The sequence below is a fragment of the Plutella xylostella genome, chromosome 23 (assembly GCF_932276165.1).
Source record: "Plutella xylostella chromosome 23, ilPluXylo3.1, whole genome shotgun sequence".
Taxonomy (NCBI): domain Eukaryota; kingdom Metazoa; phylum Arthropoda; class Insecta; order Lepidoptera; family Plutellidae; genus Plutella; species Plutella xylostella.
In genome coordinates this window covers 9,319,478-9,336,277 of record NC_064003.1, presented here as the reverse complement: position 1 = coordinate 9,336,277, position 16,800 = coordinate 9,319,478, and the positions used below count along the sequence as shown (strand labels likewise).

The following is a 16,800-nucleotide window of genomic DNA, read 5'->3' as shown; positions in this document are numbered from 1 at the left end:
GTCAGTTAAGCTTAGCTCGCATAGTTGAGCCAATTTTTTATGTGCGTAGTTTGCGAAAACATAAATAAATAAAAATAAAAAATAAAAATAAAAAATAGGATCAAACTGTTTGTGCTGGGGGGGGTTACTTATATTTTTTGCTGATTGTACATCTTTTGGAAAACGCGTTTTGTAGATTAGCTCTGAGAATCAGTTCAATTTTAATTCGAATACAATCGTAATTAATAATAATCAATCGTATAGTCAAAAAGTAACATCTACCAACAGTTTTTTAAGAAAAATCCATAAAAATACATGCGATACAAGCTTTGTGTTTTTTTGTCTATATTTACCGTACTCATCTAGATTAATGTCAGGAATAAATTGACTGAACATAATTTATGTACTTATTTACTGTGTTATTAGTCTAGGCAGTAAAATAATATTGGTTTTCCATCAATTTAAAACGTAAGTATCTCATAATAATATATTAACATGTTTGATCAAGAGCATTTAGTCGATTTGGACTTTAGGCCTCAGTAAGGAAAATAACTGGCCCTGTAATATTTTAACCCCCTTATTCATAAAAAAGTTTTGTCACTCTTTCAAAGAACAAATTGTTCTCTGTCTGAATAAGGGGGTAAGCCTCTAACGATTACGTTTATATATGGGACAACCAGAAAGGCTAATAGTACGGGGCGCATTTAAGACGTGACAAGTTCTCCGTCGCGCTCGCTCTTGAGGCTGCGAGATGTGAGTGAGCGCGATGCAAATCTTATGTCACGTCTTAAATGCGCCCCGTGCTACTAGCCCAGAGGCTAACGTGGCAAATTGATACTATTTTCGATACTACACAAATAGCCTATCACGGGCTAACGTGGCAAATTGATACTATTTTCGATACTACACAAACATTACGGAAAAAAAACTGCGCCAAAGTAGTCACTTTAGGAACTAACAAATTTCACCTTACATTTGACAGTGACAGTTGACGATACGCAACTTTAACGGAGGTTCGAAAATCTTTTAACAATCTTATTTCAATGCAAAGTTTTATTTTCATTTTCTTCAGACGTAGATAAAAAGATTAACAAAATGACCAAGCGAACCCTTTATGGGCTTGCTATGCCTCTTTTGTAACACCCTGTATCAGGACTCTAAAAGATCCAACATGAAAAAATACTTACAGAATAATCCTAATCCTAACTAATATTATAAATGCGAAAGTAACTGTGTCTGTCTGTCTGTCTGTCTGTCTGTTACTCTTTCACGCCAAAACTACTGAACGGATTTGAATGAAATTTGGTATACATATAGTATAGACCCTGGGAAAGAACATAGGCTACTTTTTATCCCGGAATTCCCACGGGAAAACCTTTTAAGGCGAAGCGAAGCTCGCGGGAACAGCTAGTATTTTCATAAAACAAAGATACTATCTCGAATATATTCACAGTTGAAATTTCGCAACATACCGTAAAGTTTCTGCACGAATATTCCCAAAAAGCGTACTAAAAATCACCGACAAAACAACGCACAAGCAAACTTTTCTATTTCATCACTGAATATGTAAATGGAAACACCACAATGGCTCAAATTACTATTGTTCCGATTCTATTACGTAAAAGCATTTTGCATTCAAAAGATAAATGTAGGAATCCTTGGAGGGCACTTAGTTTGCGGCCCCGGAATATTCGCAGTTCGGAAAACCTTTCGAGAACTGTACCTAGTGGGCTGGAGAAGTAAAAAGTACGATTTATTATTAACTACCGAACGGTTAGTGAGCCTGACTGCTATGCCAAAGGTCCCGGCTTCGATTCATGGCCATGCAGATATTTGTACTCTCTTGTCTTCTTTTATTTCTTGGTCTTGGGTGTGTCATATAATGTATATAATATCTACCTATGTACATATCTAACAGATATCTGAAGTGATATAACAGCGGTCTAATACTCATATCCGGCTGGATTTGTATAATATGTACAGTAGGTACAAGGGTTGTATTGTTGTATTGGAAAACCTAAACAAAGCTTTCAAAACAAACAAACAAACCTATTTTAGCATTTGCTGTAACCAAGCTGTTGTCAGCTTGCTGTTGTTGCTGCTGTCAGCTTTCCTACTTATTTTAATACTTTAACTAGTGTCCGACTTCGAAACATGTAGCAACAGCGAACTATACCTCCTTAGTCTATATATTTTTATGATTTTCAATACTGGAAATCATTAAAAAATACCACCCAGTCCATTCCTGCTTACAACTTTAAGCAGACGGCTTTGACAGTACAATAGATATATATTATAATAAATTCAGAAATGTTTTCAGACGTTCAGGATCCTCTGCATTATGCATTATGGCGGTGAGTGTACTATTCAACCGACGAGTACATTCAAATACAAAAGGCTTTCACATCAGCTCCAGGTTCCAGGTATGATATGATTATACAGCGACGCCGTTGTAGGTACTTGTGTATTATGTACTGACAGGAAAAAATACTATTCTGAGAGTTACAGCGATCCTAATATTTTTTACGGTGTTTGTATTTTATATGAATAGGTATATACCTAATGTAAATTTTCCCCTTTTTCAATTTCATTACAGTTTACATTCATTCTTCCGTCGTTTCTGTGAACAAGATATAGTATTTGTGTGTAAATTTACTATTTCACTTCACCTACGACCGTAACAGAATTGTCATGGAAACAATGTTATTTCCCAGAATCACTGTTTAGTTGAAACTCGCTGAATGTTGTGTCTGCGCTGTAGCGTCGGACAACATTTAAATACTCTGCGTTCATAATACTTTGTCCCTTTTACACTATGCAATGTGCTTAGATTAATGATATACGAACAATATGTCATGTCACTTACATAAAAAAAAAACGTACCCGCATTTTTCAACTGTCAAACCATTTTCAGTTGAGCCTATATTCACCAATTATAAAGTGTAATCTGGGTAAAAAACTGTCATAAATATCAAAACAACAGAACGTCTAGTACAGGTTTGATAGTTTGTGAAAAACTATCAAAGTTTACATTTTCTCGCATACAAAATGGCGCCTCTAGCGGAAACTATTATGAACATTTTGACAGATAATATGAACTGAAACTTTTTTCGTTTTCTTGCATAACCCGTACTAGAGGCTCAGGTCAGTGGTAGAAGTGTAGGTATTGTAGGAGTGTTATTTGTCGAGACGTTTCTTTTGCACCGACACAGCATCTAGTTCGAATTAAAATATATTTGTCAATATATGCATCGATTTTCTGTTTATAACTAACCTTTGTTTCAATGACATAGGGTGGAAATTGTTTGGTACAGCGCGAATAATAGGTTTTCCAATGGGGATTCTCTGAATGAATGCATAACTGTGTTTTGAAAAATATTTTACTGTTTTTCATTAAATTTTATTCCAGTTAGTTCTATTTCACATATTAAAAAAAAACACGCACTCACGCCTTTTACATATTTATTTTATTCACAGGAAAACTTAGCATGGAATACCTTGTCGCCCGCTGGACCTACTACTTAATACATAAGTAGAAAAATTGGGGCTGAATGAGGAAGGCCAAGGACAATTTGTGGTGCTCTTTGGGAACAGCAGTGAACAATTACGGGCTGATGATGATGCAGTATTCATTTCTGCCATTAGCCTACATTCAACTTCAACATTACTGCCTATCAACTTGCCTATTAATATTCTATCATTCATAACGTATTCCAACAACGTTTCTAAATGTCCAAAGGGACTCATTAGCTCTTAAAATAAAACCATTTTCGTTAGACGCTTTAATGTTTTTTAGGGTTCCGTACCTCAAAGGTGACAATGAAACCCTTTTATTTTGATCAAAAGTTTCATTATAGTTTCCGCTTGAGTTGCCACTTTGTATGCGAGAAAACTTTAACTTTTAAAGTTTTCGATAAACTATCGAACCTGTATACTAGACGTACTGAGGCACAGATTAATAGTTCAATTTAGAATCCATCAGGAGACCGCCGCCGCTGTACAAACAATCCCGGATTGGTATTTGTCAATGAACGTGGCCGAGCTAGTTCAGAAGCGGTCAGAGATCTCTCTAGTTTATGAGTCAACTAGGGATGTGTAGTGGAAGGTGCTTATGTTGGGCCAATAGCCAATGCCTAATGTATCTGTCGAGATATATCAGCTGTCCGATAACCATAGCACAGGCTCTTTCTAGCTTAGGGTCGGATGGCCGTGTGCGAGATGTCCCCACAAAGGTAATATATTAATATTATTGAATATAAGAAATTGCAAAAGTGATATAGCCAAAAGCTCGTCATTCTGACCAACTTAAACAAATAATTAAATAAAAAGAGTAGGTACTTACATGGGGGTGATTTGGGTACCCCTTGACCTACGGAATCAAACATTTTCCTTTGGACGTCACTCTTTGGGCCACCCTGTATACTTATGGATCATTCTTTAAAATATGGCTTAACATCTCTGTCTAACTTATGAGAGTTAGGTATGTAATATTTGAGTCAATGGAGTTGTCGCGAAACGCGATTCCAGTTAAAATAAGTTTGCAGAAACGAAACGTGAGGGATAAGTAGTTGGTAAGGTTGGTAACACTGTTTAAGAAAAATAAATAGAGAGGAGTTATAGGAGGGAAAAAATGGTGTTTGTTACTGGTGAAAGAAAAGAAAAAGAAGAGGTTCTTGGAGGAGATGTGGTGAGTTACAAGCCGTATAAGGACGATAACATCGGTGAGTTCTTATCATTATGTTATTATAGAAACCTGAGACTTAGGTGGCAGAGGAATGGCTCAGAAAGGGGTGGTTTGGAGGCCATTACCGGGACACAGAGGTCCCACCAGAAAGATAAGGTTCTACATTCGAATCTCTTAAGAAATGATTTTATGTATGTAAGATTTGATATAGGTATGCGAAGCAGAAAGAGCCAGACATGTTCATTGGAAGGTAAGAAAATAATTATATACCTACTAAATACTTTATTTACATTTGTAGTTATGTGAACCCTACGATTTTAATCGCAATGCTATTATGCATTCGCGACATGGTGGAGATGCTGGGATCGTTTTCATAAGCTTTTTACTTTTTGTAAAGCGTGAATGATTTGTAATTTTGATTCCTAAACAGCTTTTAAGCTTATAGGTATGGTATATATATATATACCATAGACCATCGAGTACACAGTTTATTTTTACAAACTGTTCGCATTGTATCCGGTTCCGCCTGATCCATCTACCAAACAGAGAAGCGAGGAATAGAGTTGTTCCTACCATTTTTCAGTAACGATTCGATTATGATTAAGATATTGAGTTGTAAAAGGCAAATAAGTCAAAGTCAAAATGTTTTTATTCATCGTATAAATATATATTTTTTTTTTCTGATGAACGTCAATTTTACAAACTAAATAACTTAAATAAATAGAGTTGGTTTCGAAACTTGTTTTTTTTTGTGTTACCTACTTACTTCACCTAGAGACGACTGTTTAGTTGTCAGGCCAAACACAAAAGAGAGAAGAGAGCAGTCAGATTGTAACATTCACTTGAAGAAAATGTTAAGTGTATGTTATCTGACAATTATTAGAAAGAATGAATATGTATATTTAACTTGCATGCAAGAGGTTTCTACACTCAGTTTATTTAGAGTATGAACTGAGTAGAGTAGAATCCTAAAGAATAACAGAAAAGACAGCCTTAGAATGTTGTCATGTCAGAGTAAGAATTCGGTTTATTGTAACTACCGACCGGTATTAATATTTTAGAGATATTAATCCAAGATAGAAAATTTACCAAGGACCATCACCAGAATAATGAATCTCAAAACAATAGATTACGATTCAAATCAATTTTCGATTATGAACATTTTGTGGTACATCACTATTGGAAAAGTTTTACCATTACCAACCTTACAAAACAAACTTTTTTCTCAAACTCAACTTGATCAATGGCGTATGAGCGTCTTCGTTTTATCGATAAAATCAATAAATTTAAACGTCAGGAAGGCCATTTCCATGTTTCAATGCGTTTAAAGTGTACTTGTGAATTACGTTATTGTTATTGGCTGTGGACATACGATCGGTGAGTGGATTTTAAGTTATTCCTGATAATAATCGAACATGGTAGCCATTGTCCACAAAATGATTTTAGCGATTCCTATTTTGAATTTAGATGATACCTACACAGCATGTACGCAACTCAAGAGGTCTGTGATGATGATAAAATTTGAAAGGTTTAGTGGGTTATCTCAAATTTGTACATGCCTTTTTTCCTTTAAGAATCATTTGGATGTTGTCGATGTATACCTCATTGAACAGTAACAGTAATCACATCCATGTTGTAACTTAAAGTTATAACAACAAACTTGAGACACAAATTGTTGGAATGAAAACATTTAAGGCTAGATAAATGTGCTATCTTTATGAGAACTTACTCGATCATTATCAATCACCTTTCAGGCTGATCCTGTTTGTATCCAGGACAGAGAAGACAGAGGCTACTGTCGTGACACTTCAGCACTGTCAAGGACAAGTTGCCGATGGTAAAAATTGGCTCAAAGATGACAGAAGCATGGAAAACTCGAATAGAGATAGTCAAAGGTAAGGTAGAGACTATTCTTACTAAAATAAAAAAAGGAGAGACTGAACCAGTGGATTATTACAACCTCAAGTTGCTCAATGAACTTTTTATGAAGGAGACCCATATTTATATGGATAAGTTGACAGTAGAAGAATCCAGAACTTACACAGAAATACAAATAGAAGCAAAGCTCCTCGATAACAAAAACAATGGTGACCCACCAGTACAACACGTTGATCAATTGACATCCAAACTACCAAAATTAGAGTTACCACGTTTCAATGGAGACACTCTGAAGTGGAATGAATTCTGGGACCGTTTTAAATCCAGCGTAGATACCCAAAAACTTACCAAAGCTGACAAGTTCAGTTATTTGATGGCATCCCTGGACCAAGAGGCACTAGCGGCCATTGAAGGCTTAGACATAACTCATGAAAACTATGGGATTGCAGTCGATATATTAAAAGATCGTTTTGGTAAGCCTGGGATGGTCATTGATGCTCATTATGAAGCGCTTCCTAACCTCAAAAGTGCTCATTCACCAAATGAATGCATGAATGTATTTAATGAAATAGAGAAACACCTCAGAATTTTAAAAGCTTTGGGAGAAGATACTAACCACAATAATTTAAGAAGAATTATATTAAACAAGTACCCTGAAGATATTATCTATGAATTGAAAATGAAAGTAAAAGTAGAAGAACAAAGTGTTGATACTATAAGAAAATTATTGGAACAACAGATTACTGCTCGTGTCACTACAACAAAACCTTTGCTGAGTACACTATCATTTACAAACACTACTGAGAAGAGACAATATCCAGTGAAGAGGAAATTCCCTACACCCAAAGTCACACCTGCAAAGAGAAAGAAGAGAAGCTTACCTTGTATCTTCTGTGATGGAGAACATTTTAATGACAACTGTAAGCAAGTGGTGTCAGTAGAAGACAGGAAAAAGAAGATAATTGGACGTTGTTTTGTTTGCTTTAAAAAGGATCACACAGCAAGAGATTGCAAAGAAAGAAGAAGATGCTTCTACTGTGGTGAAATCGGAAAACATAATAGAGCACTGTGCAATATGGCCCAGAAAAGTACAACACTGCAGACTCGCAGCGAGAAGAATAAAGGTACTGTACTACAGACTGCTATAGCTCAAGTAAGAAGTAAAGATGGTACTTTACATAAATGTAGAATTTTACTAGATTCTGGTAGCCAAAGGTCGTACATCACTAAAAACCTAACTAAGATTATAATGCCAGAAATCATTGAAACAGATCACTTAATGATTTACACCTTTGGTCTGGAGCAACCTAAGAAGCTAGAGAGTCCTAGAGTTAAGATAGAATTAGTTTGTGACTCCGGCCACTCAAGATATGTAATAGTTAATGTTGTAAACTTTGTAACTCAACAGGTATCATGTTTTGATTTCAGACAGTACCAATTTGGTCAAGAAATAATTCCTTCAGATGATGGATCCATGGGCGGTGAGATAAATCTTCTCATTGGCAACGACTATTACTTCACATTCATCAAAAATGGAAAACTTAGCATTGAAGAAAACCTTTATTTAATTGAAACAGATTTCGGTTGGGTCTTCAGTGGCAGATCTCCCTTTCATCAAGAACATGTTCTTAGTGTAGCAACGTACATGCAAACTAACCTGCCAGATAACTTTGGTTTTGTTCAGCCGGACTTACCTATCAAGGAAGGAGAGATTAAACAACTTTGGGAGTTGGAATCCATCGGTATTAGAGATTCTCCAAAGACTACAAATGAAGAAGAAGCTTTAAGAAATTTCAACAGTACAGTTACGTTTGAAGAGAACAGATATCATGTCAAATGGCCGTGGGTCCAGTATCCACCAAACCTACCATCAAACTATGGTCTAGCTGTAGGAAGACTGACCAGCCTATTAAGAAGATTGGATAAGAATACTTTAGCCATTTATGATGACACCATTCAAGAACAGGAGTCATCTGGAGTGATAGAAAAGGTGAAGAATGCTTTTGAAAATGTGCAACATCCAATACATTACTTATCACATCACTGCGTGGTCAAGAAAGATAGCTCTACTCAACTGAGAATTGTCTATGATGCATCAGCTAAGTCTAAAAGTACACAATCTAGCCTGAACGAATGTATGTACAAAGGACCATTGATGCTTGAAGACTTAACTGGACTTATCTTGAGGTTTCGTCAACATGAAATAGGAATCCTGGCAGACATTGAGAAGGCCTTCCTACAACTAGGACTTCAGAACGAAGATCGTGACGTCACTAGATTCCTGTGGGTAAAAGATACTACAAAAGAAGTAACAGAAGACAACTTACAATGCTACCGATTTTGTCGAGTTCCCTTTGGAATAGTATCCAGTCCATTCCTACTAAATGCAACAATAAAGAGTCATTTTCTGAAATGTGGAGATGAAACACTTAAGAACGTAGCAGAAAAGATATATGTTGATAATCTTGTACTAGGAGCGAAACAACAAGATGAAGCTACAGGATTGTATCAAAAAATACATGCTTCCCTTCAAACAATCTCGATGAACGTGAGACAATGGAACTCAAATAACAAAGAATTTCTAAAAGAAATACCTGAACATCTACTTGAAGGCAAAGAAGTCACAAAGGTGTTAGGACTTGTGTGGGACACACTAGAAGATACATTAAAGCTTAAAACACAGATAAGTAACTGTGATAGAGATATGACTAAAAGGTATGTTCTTCAAGAAATAGCCTCAATCTACGATCCTTGTGGATTTAGCAGTCCTCTTCTTTTACCAGCTAAGGAATATCTACAGAGACTTTGGAAATTAAAACTTAAATGGGACACCAAACTGCCAGAAGACTTAAGAGACGAGTGGAATAGGATTGCAAGCAGTCTACACCAAACTCAAGATATTGAGATTCCAAGATACATAGGCGCTACGCAAGATAACGCAGTACATGAGTTACACTGTTTCACGGATGCATCCAAGGATGCCTACGCGGCAGCTGTCTACATCAAAACAGAATCACAGGATAAAGTGATAGTAAGACTGCTTATGTCCAAGTCAAAACTGACTCCACTCAAAGACCAAGATAATCTACAAATTCCGAGGTTGGAACTATTGGGTACTCTTATTGGCAGCAGACTTTTAAGATATGTGAGACAACACTCTGAAGTACCGATATCTAAACAATACCTTTGGACTGATAGTCAAGTTGTTATAAGCTGGTTACGCTCAGAAAAGCTATTGCCTCCTTTTATCTCAAGAAGAGTTACTGAAATAAATAAACAAGACACGCAAGTTTTGTATGTGAAATCAGCGGATAATCCAGCAGATATTGCAACCAGAGTTGCAGACTTTACACCTGCAAAAAGAGAACTATGGTTTGAAGGACCCCAATTTTTGAAGAATGAAAGAGAATACAAGAATAACTGGGCAATGACACAAAACCTGTGTGCTTTGGAGGGTCTGACCCAGTCAGAAGGATATCCTGAAAATGAGTCTACTGAAAATGAAGATGGACCTACGTTAAATGAAGCAAATGTAAACCCAGAATCATTGCAATTGCAACAAAGTGAAGAAACGATTACCAATATTACTGCTAAAATCAAGAGAGAACAGAAATTACACTACCCACAGGAATGTGCAGGAAAAAGTACTGATTTAAGTCGTAGCCTTGGTGTATTCAAAGATGAAAATGGCTTACTCCGATGCAGAGGAAGGATAGTCTTAACTGACCTGCCTTATGACCGCAAATATCCCATCCTCCTACCGAAAGATTCCAGTCTGACAGAAGAAATCATATCCAATATTCATAAGGACAACTATCACGTTGGAGTAACACATACTCTTTCTTTAATTCGTGAAAAGTATTGGATCCCACAAGGGAGATGTAAAGTGCAAAAAGCACTGAAGAGATGTTTACAGTGCAGGAAATATGGTGGAGGTCCTTACAGACTACCTCAGATGCCTGACTTACCAGAAGAAAGAGTAAACTTCACTTCAGCGTTTTCATTCATCGGCCTGGACTATCTTGGACCTCTTCTAGTTACCACGGATAAAGGACAAACAGAAAAGAGATGGATATGCCTATACACCTGTTTAGCTGTGAGAGCAATTCATCTTGAAATAGTGAAGGATCTTACAGCGGAACAGTGTACCTTGGCACTCAGAAGGTTCATAGCAGAACGAGGATTACCACGTCTCATAATATCTGACAATGCAGCTCAGTTCAAGCTTACAGCAGAAGTCATGGCTGGACCATACTGTATTGACAACAACTTACAGTGGAAGTTCATCCCAGAGCTAGCACCTTGGCATGGTGGCTTCTATGAACGCTTAGTTGGCTTGGTTAAACATTGTATGAAGAGATCGTTAGATACCCGTTTGCTGAGAGACAACGAACTGTCAACTATTGTGAAAGAAATTGAGTTGGTACTTAACACAAGACCGTTGATCTATGTTGGGGCTGAACATGAACATATATTGAAACCCCTGGACTTCCTTCGAATGAATGACTGTTTGATGCAAACTTCTGAAGTACCATATGAATCCAGAGAAGATACTATTACAAAGGAACTACTAATAAAGGGATGGAAGAGAAGCCACAAACTTGTAGATGAATTCAGAAAAATGTTCATCAACCAATATCTTAATGCTTTGAAGGAAAGAACACAAATACGACATAAACAGCCCAGAGTGGTCAGCCAGTCCAAACCTAAGGTTGGGGATGTCGTACAGATCAAAGGTGATAACAACAACCGTTCTACTTGGAAGATAGGTAAAATAATATTGCTTCATAGAGGAAGAGACAATGAAGTGAGAGTAGCAACAGTTAAGGTTGGTGACAAGGAATATATAAGATCCATTGCCCATCTTTTCCCATTGGAGATAGAAGAACATGAACACATAGAAAAGGAACATGTATCTACTAGGACAGAATCAGACTGTAGGGAAGAAACAGAAACATTGAAAACTACTCAAGAAACAGAGATGGAAGGGAGAAGCGTTGACATGCCCACCGAAATAGAAACAGTAGAGCCTACTACTGATCAGAGAAGTAATAGTCGTGCCGCCGCAAGACGAGCTAAAGAAAAGATTGCTCAATGGACCAAGGAATTAATAAATTTAATATGTGTGAATTGTATTCAACTATAGTTATTTAAAGGTAACGATGTATCGTATACTTTAAGTATAATTAGAAGTATATAATAGGTAATTGAATAGTATACTTTCTTAGTCTTGATGAATAAATGTCACGTATGATTCTATGTTTTTGTTGTTATTGAATTACATTTCTTGGCCTTTCATTAACTTTAGGTAGGTAATAAATTAATAAGAATTTAGTCAAAGATAAATAATTTATTTCAATAACTTACTAATAATAATATTAACTATTTTAATATAATCAAACCTTTTTTAAACAATAACAATACATAATAGTTTCTTCCCTGTCCTTTTGGGAGTGTCGCGAAACGCGATTCCAGTTAAAATAAGTTTGCAGAAACGAAACGTGAGGGATAAGTAGTTGGTAAGGTTGGTAACACTGTTTAAGAAAAATAAATAGAGAGGAGTTATAGGAGGGAAAAAATGGTGTTTGTTACTGGTGAAAGAAAAGAAAAAGAAGAGGTTCTTGGAGGAGATGTGGTGAGTTACAAGCCGTATAAGGACGATAACATCGGTGAGTTCTTATCATTATGTTATTATAGAAACCTGAGACTTAGGTGGCAGAGGAATGGCTCAGAAAGGGGTGGTTTGGAGGCCATTACCGGGACACAGAGGTCCCACCAGAAAGATAAGGTTCTACATTCGAATCTCTTAAGAAATGATTTTATGTATGTAAGATTTGATATAGGTATGCGAAGCAGAAAGAGCCAGACATGTTCATTGGAAGGTAAGAAAATAATTATATACCTACTAAATACTTTATTTACATTTGTAGTTATGTGAACCCTACGATTTTAATCGCAATGCTATTATGCATTCGCGACAGGAGTTGTGTGAGATGTTATATTGAAAATTATTCTTTCTAGGTCACAGTTTTGTAGTTTTAGTTTCGGCCTTTCGGCTACCCAACAATGTACAACACTAGTGGAAACTTGCCCCTCCCGAAGTTTGATACTAAAGATGCAAATTCAGCCGCAGTGGATTAGCGGTGCTATTGACCACTTCTTAAATTAATGTCCCATATTCAAGGAGGATTATTACATTTGGAATCAAAAGATTTTCAATGACGAAAGTAAACAGTGAAGAGCGGTGGTGGCGTAATGGATAAGGCCTCGTCCTCTCAATCGAGAGGCCGTGGGTTCAAATCCTGGCCTGAACCAATGAATTCTTTCAATTGTGTTTTCAATTAAGGAGTTTTAGTACAATAATACCACGTGCTCTTACGGTGATGGAAAACATCGTGAGGAAAACTGCACATCTAGATCATAGATGTGTATCCTAAGTGCATTGTACTTATCTCAAAACGGCGATATGGTTCGCTACCTATCACGTGATTATGTAAAAATGTGCTGCGAAAAGTTGGTGTCTCATTTGTGAGCCACCTCTGACTACCCCTTCGGGGATTACAGTCGTGAGTGCATATGTATGTATATGTATGTAAGTAAGCAGTGTAGCAATCACGAATAATGTTGTAACACCATTCGTTGCAGTTGCAGTACATTTTGTACTCAAGTGGTTGGTCGCGAGCCGTGTCATGGAATGAGTACAATGCAATGAAATGAAATGAAATGAAAAGTATTTAAGTATTTGCATGATTAATGGTGCGTGATTAATCTCTCTCGTCAAGGGATTTGACGTTTGTAATAGTTAAAGTCAAATGGTGCAACCCACCCTAAGTGTTATTTTCACCATAGTCGGTTAGAGCATAATCAGTTATTAGTGGTTGACTTTTGACACATCTGTCTAGAATATTGTATGCAGATGACGTATAATTGATAACCAATCCCTTGTACACTAAGCTTACTTGCACTAAGGGTACATAAAAGTTTTTGAAGTATGATAATAAGCACGAGACCTTAATCTACGTGAAAGGTGAAAAAATATTTATGCAGAAGTGACATAGTTAAGTTCAATAATAATATTTTTAACATGCACAATAAAAATATACACAATATACGTTAGTAGAATATTCAAACAATGTTAAATTTGACTTTGTTTTTTATATTTGTCTTGTAGGCCAAAAACTCTTTAACTGAATAAAAACATTCTTCAGCTAACCATTTATACAGGCGCGAACAGAACAAACCGCAGGGCAATGAGACAAAATTCTCTGGGAGATTCTCTGCACTTTTAGGGTACACGACACATCTTGAACATAAATGTGCAGGACAACCTCACGATGTTTTCCTTCTCTGTAAAACCACGTATAATCGTTATTACCCGTAAACAGTGATACATTAATAATTATAAAATATAATGTCACCTTATTCCCCGACCCAAATTAGCGATTCTGTATATTTTATGCAAACTATATAAAGCCTACAGGCGTATCCCGGATGCACTGAATGCGGAAATCACGTCCACAACTTTGAGGCCTAAGCCTCTTTTTGGCAAGCTTTCAATTGCATTATCACTCCATTACCATACGCGCCCACTTAAGACCCGGCCTGCCCCCCTACTCTTGAAAGCCAATGTATTGCGTCTGTCTTGCGTTGTCAACATTTAAAAAATCGTAACTTCTCTTCAAAATCGATTTTACAAAGACTGAAAATACTAATATAATTAGCTAGGTAATGTCTATTTTAAGAACCTAGAAACTAGAATATAATGCATACAATTTGGAAGTTATTTTACGAAAAAGCCAAAAAGACTTTTTCGGCCAAAATCTAAAATAAACTCTTCATTCTGGGTACTTGGTTCTTAGTGCTAGGTTCTAAAAAAAGGCTTTATCTTGATGATGATGATTTATTTATATTTTTACTTTTTGTAAAATCGATTTTGAAGAGAAGTTATGATTTTTTTAATGTTGACAACGCAAGACAGACGCAATACATTGCCTTTCAAGAGTAGCGAGGCTGGCAAGTTTCAAACACGTAATGTAAAGCAAAGAGACACTTACACTAGAATTGTCGGCTTTTACAAGCTTACTCACTCACTGTCTTCCTCTCTCTCTCTCTCTCTCTCTTGGCTTGGTTTATTCATGGAAGCTTGTAGAACTAACTTGTAGTCGATTGAACAAGCCGTTGAATTTATAATGTCGACTGATTCATCATTAATTAGGTATGTTGTTTACAGGAATAGTGATAACGATTAACTCTTAGTACTCGAATCAGAGTGAAAATTATTGTGATGAAATCCCCTGAATCGAAGGAATTAATTAAAACGACGGACATTTACCATCCACCGCCAATCTCGCTTGTAGGTACCTATATGATATCAAATGTCAATCTTTTTTTATCTATAAAACGATGCCAACATAAATGTTAAGTTAACAACCAAAATAAAAGCATTGCCAACCCAAATGAACTCCGCACCGAACAAAACAAAAGAAATAGGACACTGACAAGTTTATTTTCCGGAAAATTTTGTCTCTTGCACTCTGCAGATCGAATCCTTTGTTTGCTGAATGAGTGCAATTTACTCAGCACAAGAGGAATAGCTCTTTTGCCCGACTCGGATATATTGCTAGTGATTATTCTAAGATCCGAGATGGTAGGGGATGTCTATTGTGGAGAGATTGCCTAAATAAGCTGATGTTAGAATAATGGAGCTACATCAGCATAGTTGGATTTTGTTTGGGTTTTAAAGTTAAATTGCTACCGTAGATTGTACTTGCCTGGAGTATAACAGATATATATATATATATATATATATATATATATATGTTTATATATATACATCTGTTATATTTTATCAACAAATCAGTGAAATTGATATTTAAAGAAGTTTTAGCTGCTTTAGGTCGGTGCTTACATAAAGAGACTGGGTTCCCTGTATGCACCCGTCCCGGTAACCTGCTTTTAATCTTTCAGCGAGTGCGCTAGAGCATTTCCCGGTTTTAAATCTCTCAGTTCGCATTACGTAATCAAGTAACCGGTACGGGTAGATACAGGGAACCCGGTTCTTTATGTAAGCACCCTTATAGGTACGAACTGGTTCAGTACGGGAGGATTAATCAGCCATCGTGTCCATCACCCATGTACATAGTAATTCTCTACGTGTGGTTCCTTGAGGAGTTCATCATAATAATACAAGTATTCTTTTAAGAAGGCTTATTGGGAGTATTTCTTATAGGTAATACCTACCTCTAGATAGTGACTCTCCCGCGCCTGACAAATTCGCGTTAGTTTTTTTTTTTCTCGAACAATGTACGAACTCCCATAAGGCCTTGGTCTGCTTTGTTAATCCATTCTGATGTGTCAAATAAATCAAATTTTATAACTATTCTTCAATAAAATTCGGAAACCCTTCTTCTACTTACCATTCGTAACTGGTTTGAATAAACAAGATGCAAAGCATCCTTGTAAACGGCCTAAACATCTTCATCGTATATTCCGACGCACTAACCAAAAATCCTCTCGTAAAAGATACATTTGCTCGACCAAATAGTGTAAAAAACACATCCAACACAAATCTCCATTTTCCATCAAATCACATTATTTATGTAGCGTTCAATTTCCCCGCATTTCCATATACAAATGTGATCGGAAAGATGTTCTCTTTATATGGGCCGGATTTCGAAGCTGAATATTTTAAGGGCGTGATAGAGTCTGGGTTGGTGCAGTGAGTAACCAATGACTGTTGACGGTCCCAGGTTTGATCAAGGCTGTTAGCCTTGTGTTCATTGTCATTCACACCATCTAACAGTCTGTTTTGTGATCTATAATCTATAATACAGACATGAAATATAGGTACCCAGTTCATCTGCAAAGAGTAAATTATTTTAATTTTGCAGTAGGATCCTTCAGTTGACTATTATTGAACTTAGTAAGTGATACCTAGGAAAGTTCCTACTTTTTACATCATCATTACACATTTACACTACAAAAACTGCTTGTGAAAGTAGAATGCTAAGGTACAGATTATCTTGAAAGTTAAAAAAATCTATCTAACCATATTTCATTTCAAACTAGCTAACTGAAATATGATAAAATTATAAGTTTTTATATGTTCTACAATTTTGTTTCAACAATGAAGAGGCAGGAAAGGCCTGGCTCTCATTATGGTAATGTATTCATTGCGTTCGGAACTTACAATCCCAATAGATTCAAAGCTGACGAACAATACATTTGGTATAATATACATTATGCCTATCGAATCTGGG

The 16,800-nt window shown here is 36.4% G+C and overlaps 2 protein-coding genes across 2 annotated transcripts; both read left to right on the top strand.

The window, feature by feature from the left end:
- The first annotated feature begins 6,518 nt into the window (after positions 1-6,518).
- Positions 6,519-8,008, top strand: LOC125490438. Its single transcript, XM_048629626.1, has 2 exons — positions 6,519-7,694; positions 7,970-8,008. Exons 1-2 carry the CDS (start codon positions 6,519-6,521, stop codon positions 8,006-8,008), a joined length of 1,215 nt encoding a protein of 404 aa, XP_048485583.1.
- LOC105392302 lies at positions 7,524-11,800 on the top strand. The gene is made up of 2 exons (XM_048629392.1): positions 7,524-7,665; positions 7,970-11,800. Exon 2 carries the CDS (start codon positions 8,016-8,018, stop codon positions 11,685-11,687), a length of 3,672 nt encoding a protein of 1,223 aa, XP_048485349.1. The 5' UTR covers positions 7,524-7,665; positions 7,970-8,015; the 3' UTR covers positions 11,688-11,800.
- Positions 11,801-16,800: the final 5,000 nt, after the last annotated feature.

Coding starts and splice junctions, on each gene's coding strand:
- LOC125490438 (XM_048629626.1), top strand. CDS start 6,519: ATGACAGAAGCATGGAAAACTCGAATAGAGATAGTCAAAGGTAAGGTA. Junction 7,695..7,969: donor TACAGACTGCTATAGCTCAA/GTAAGAAGTAAA, acceptor TTTTGATTTCAG/ACAGTACCAATTTGGTCAAG.
- LOC105392302 (XM_048629392.1), top strand. CDS start 8,016: ATGGGCGGTGAGATAAATCTTCTCATTGGCAACGACTATTACTTCACA.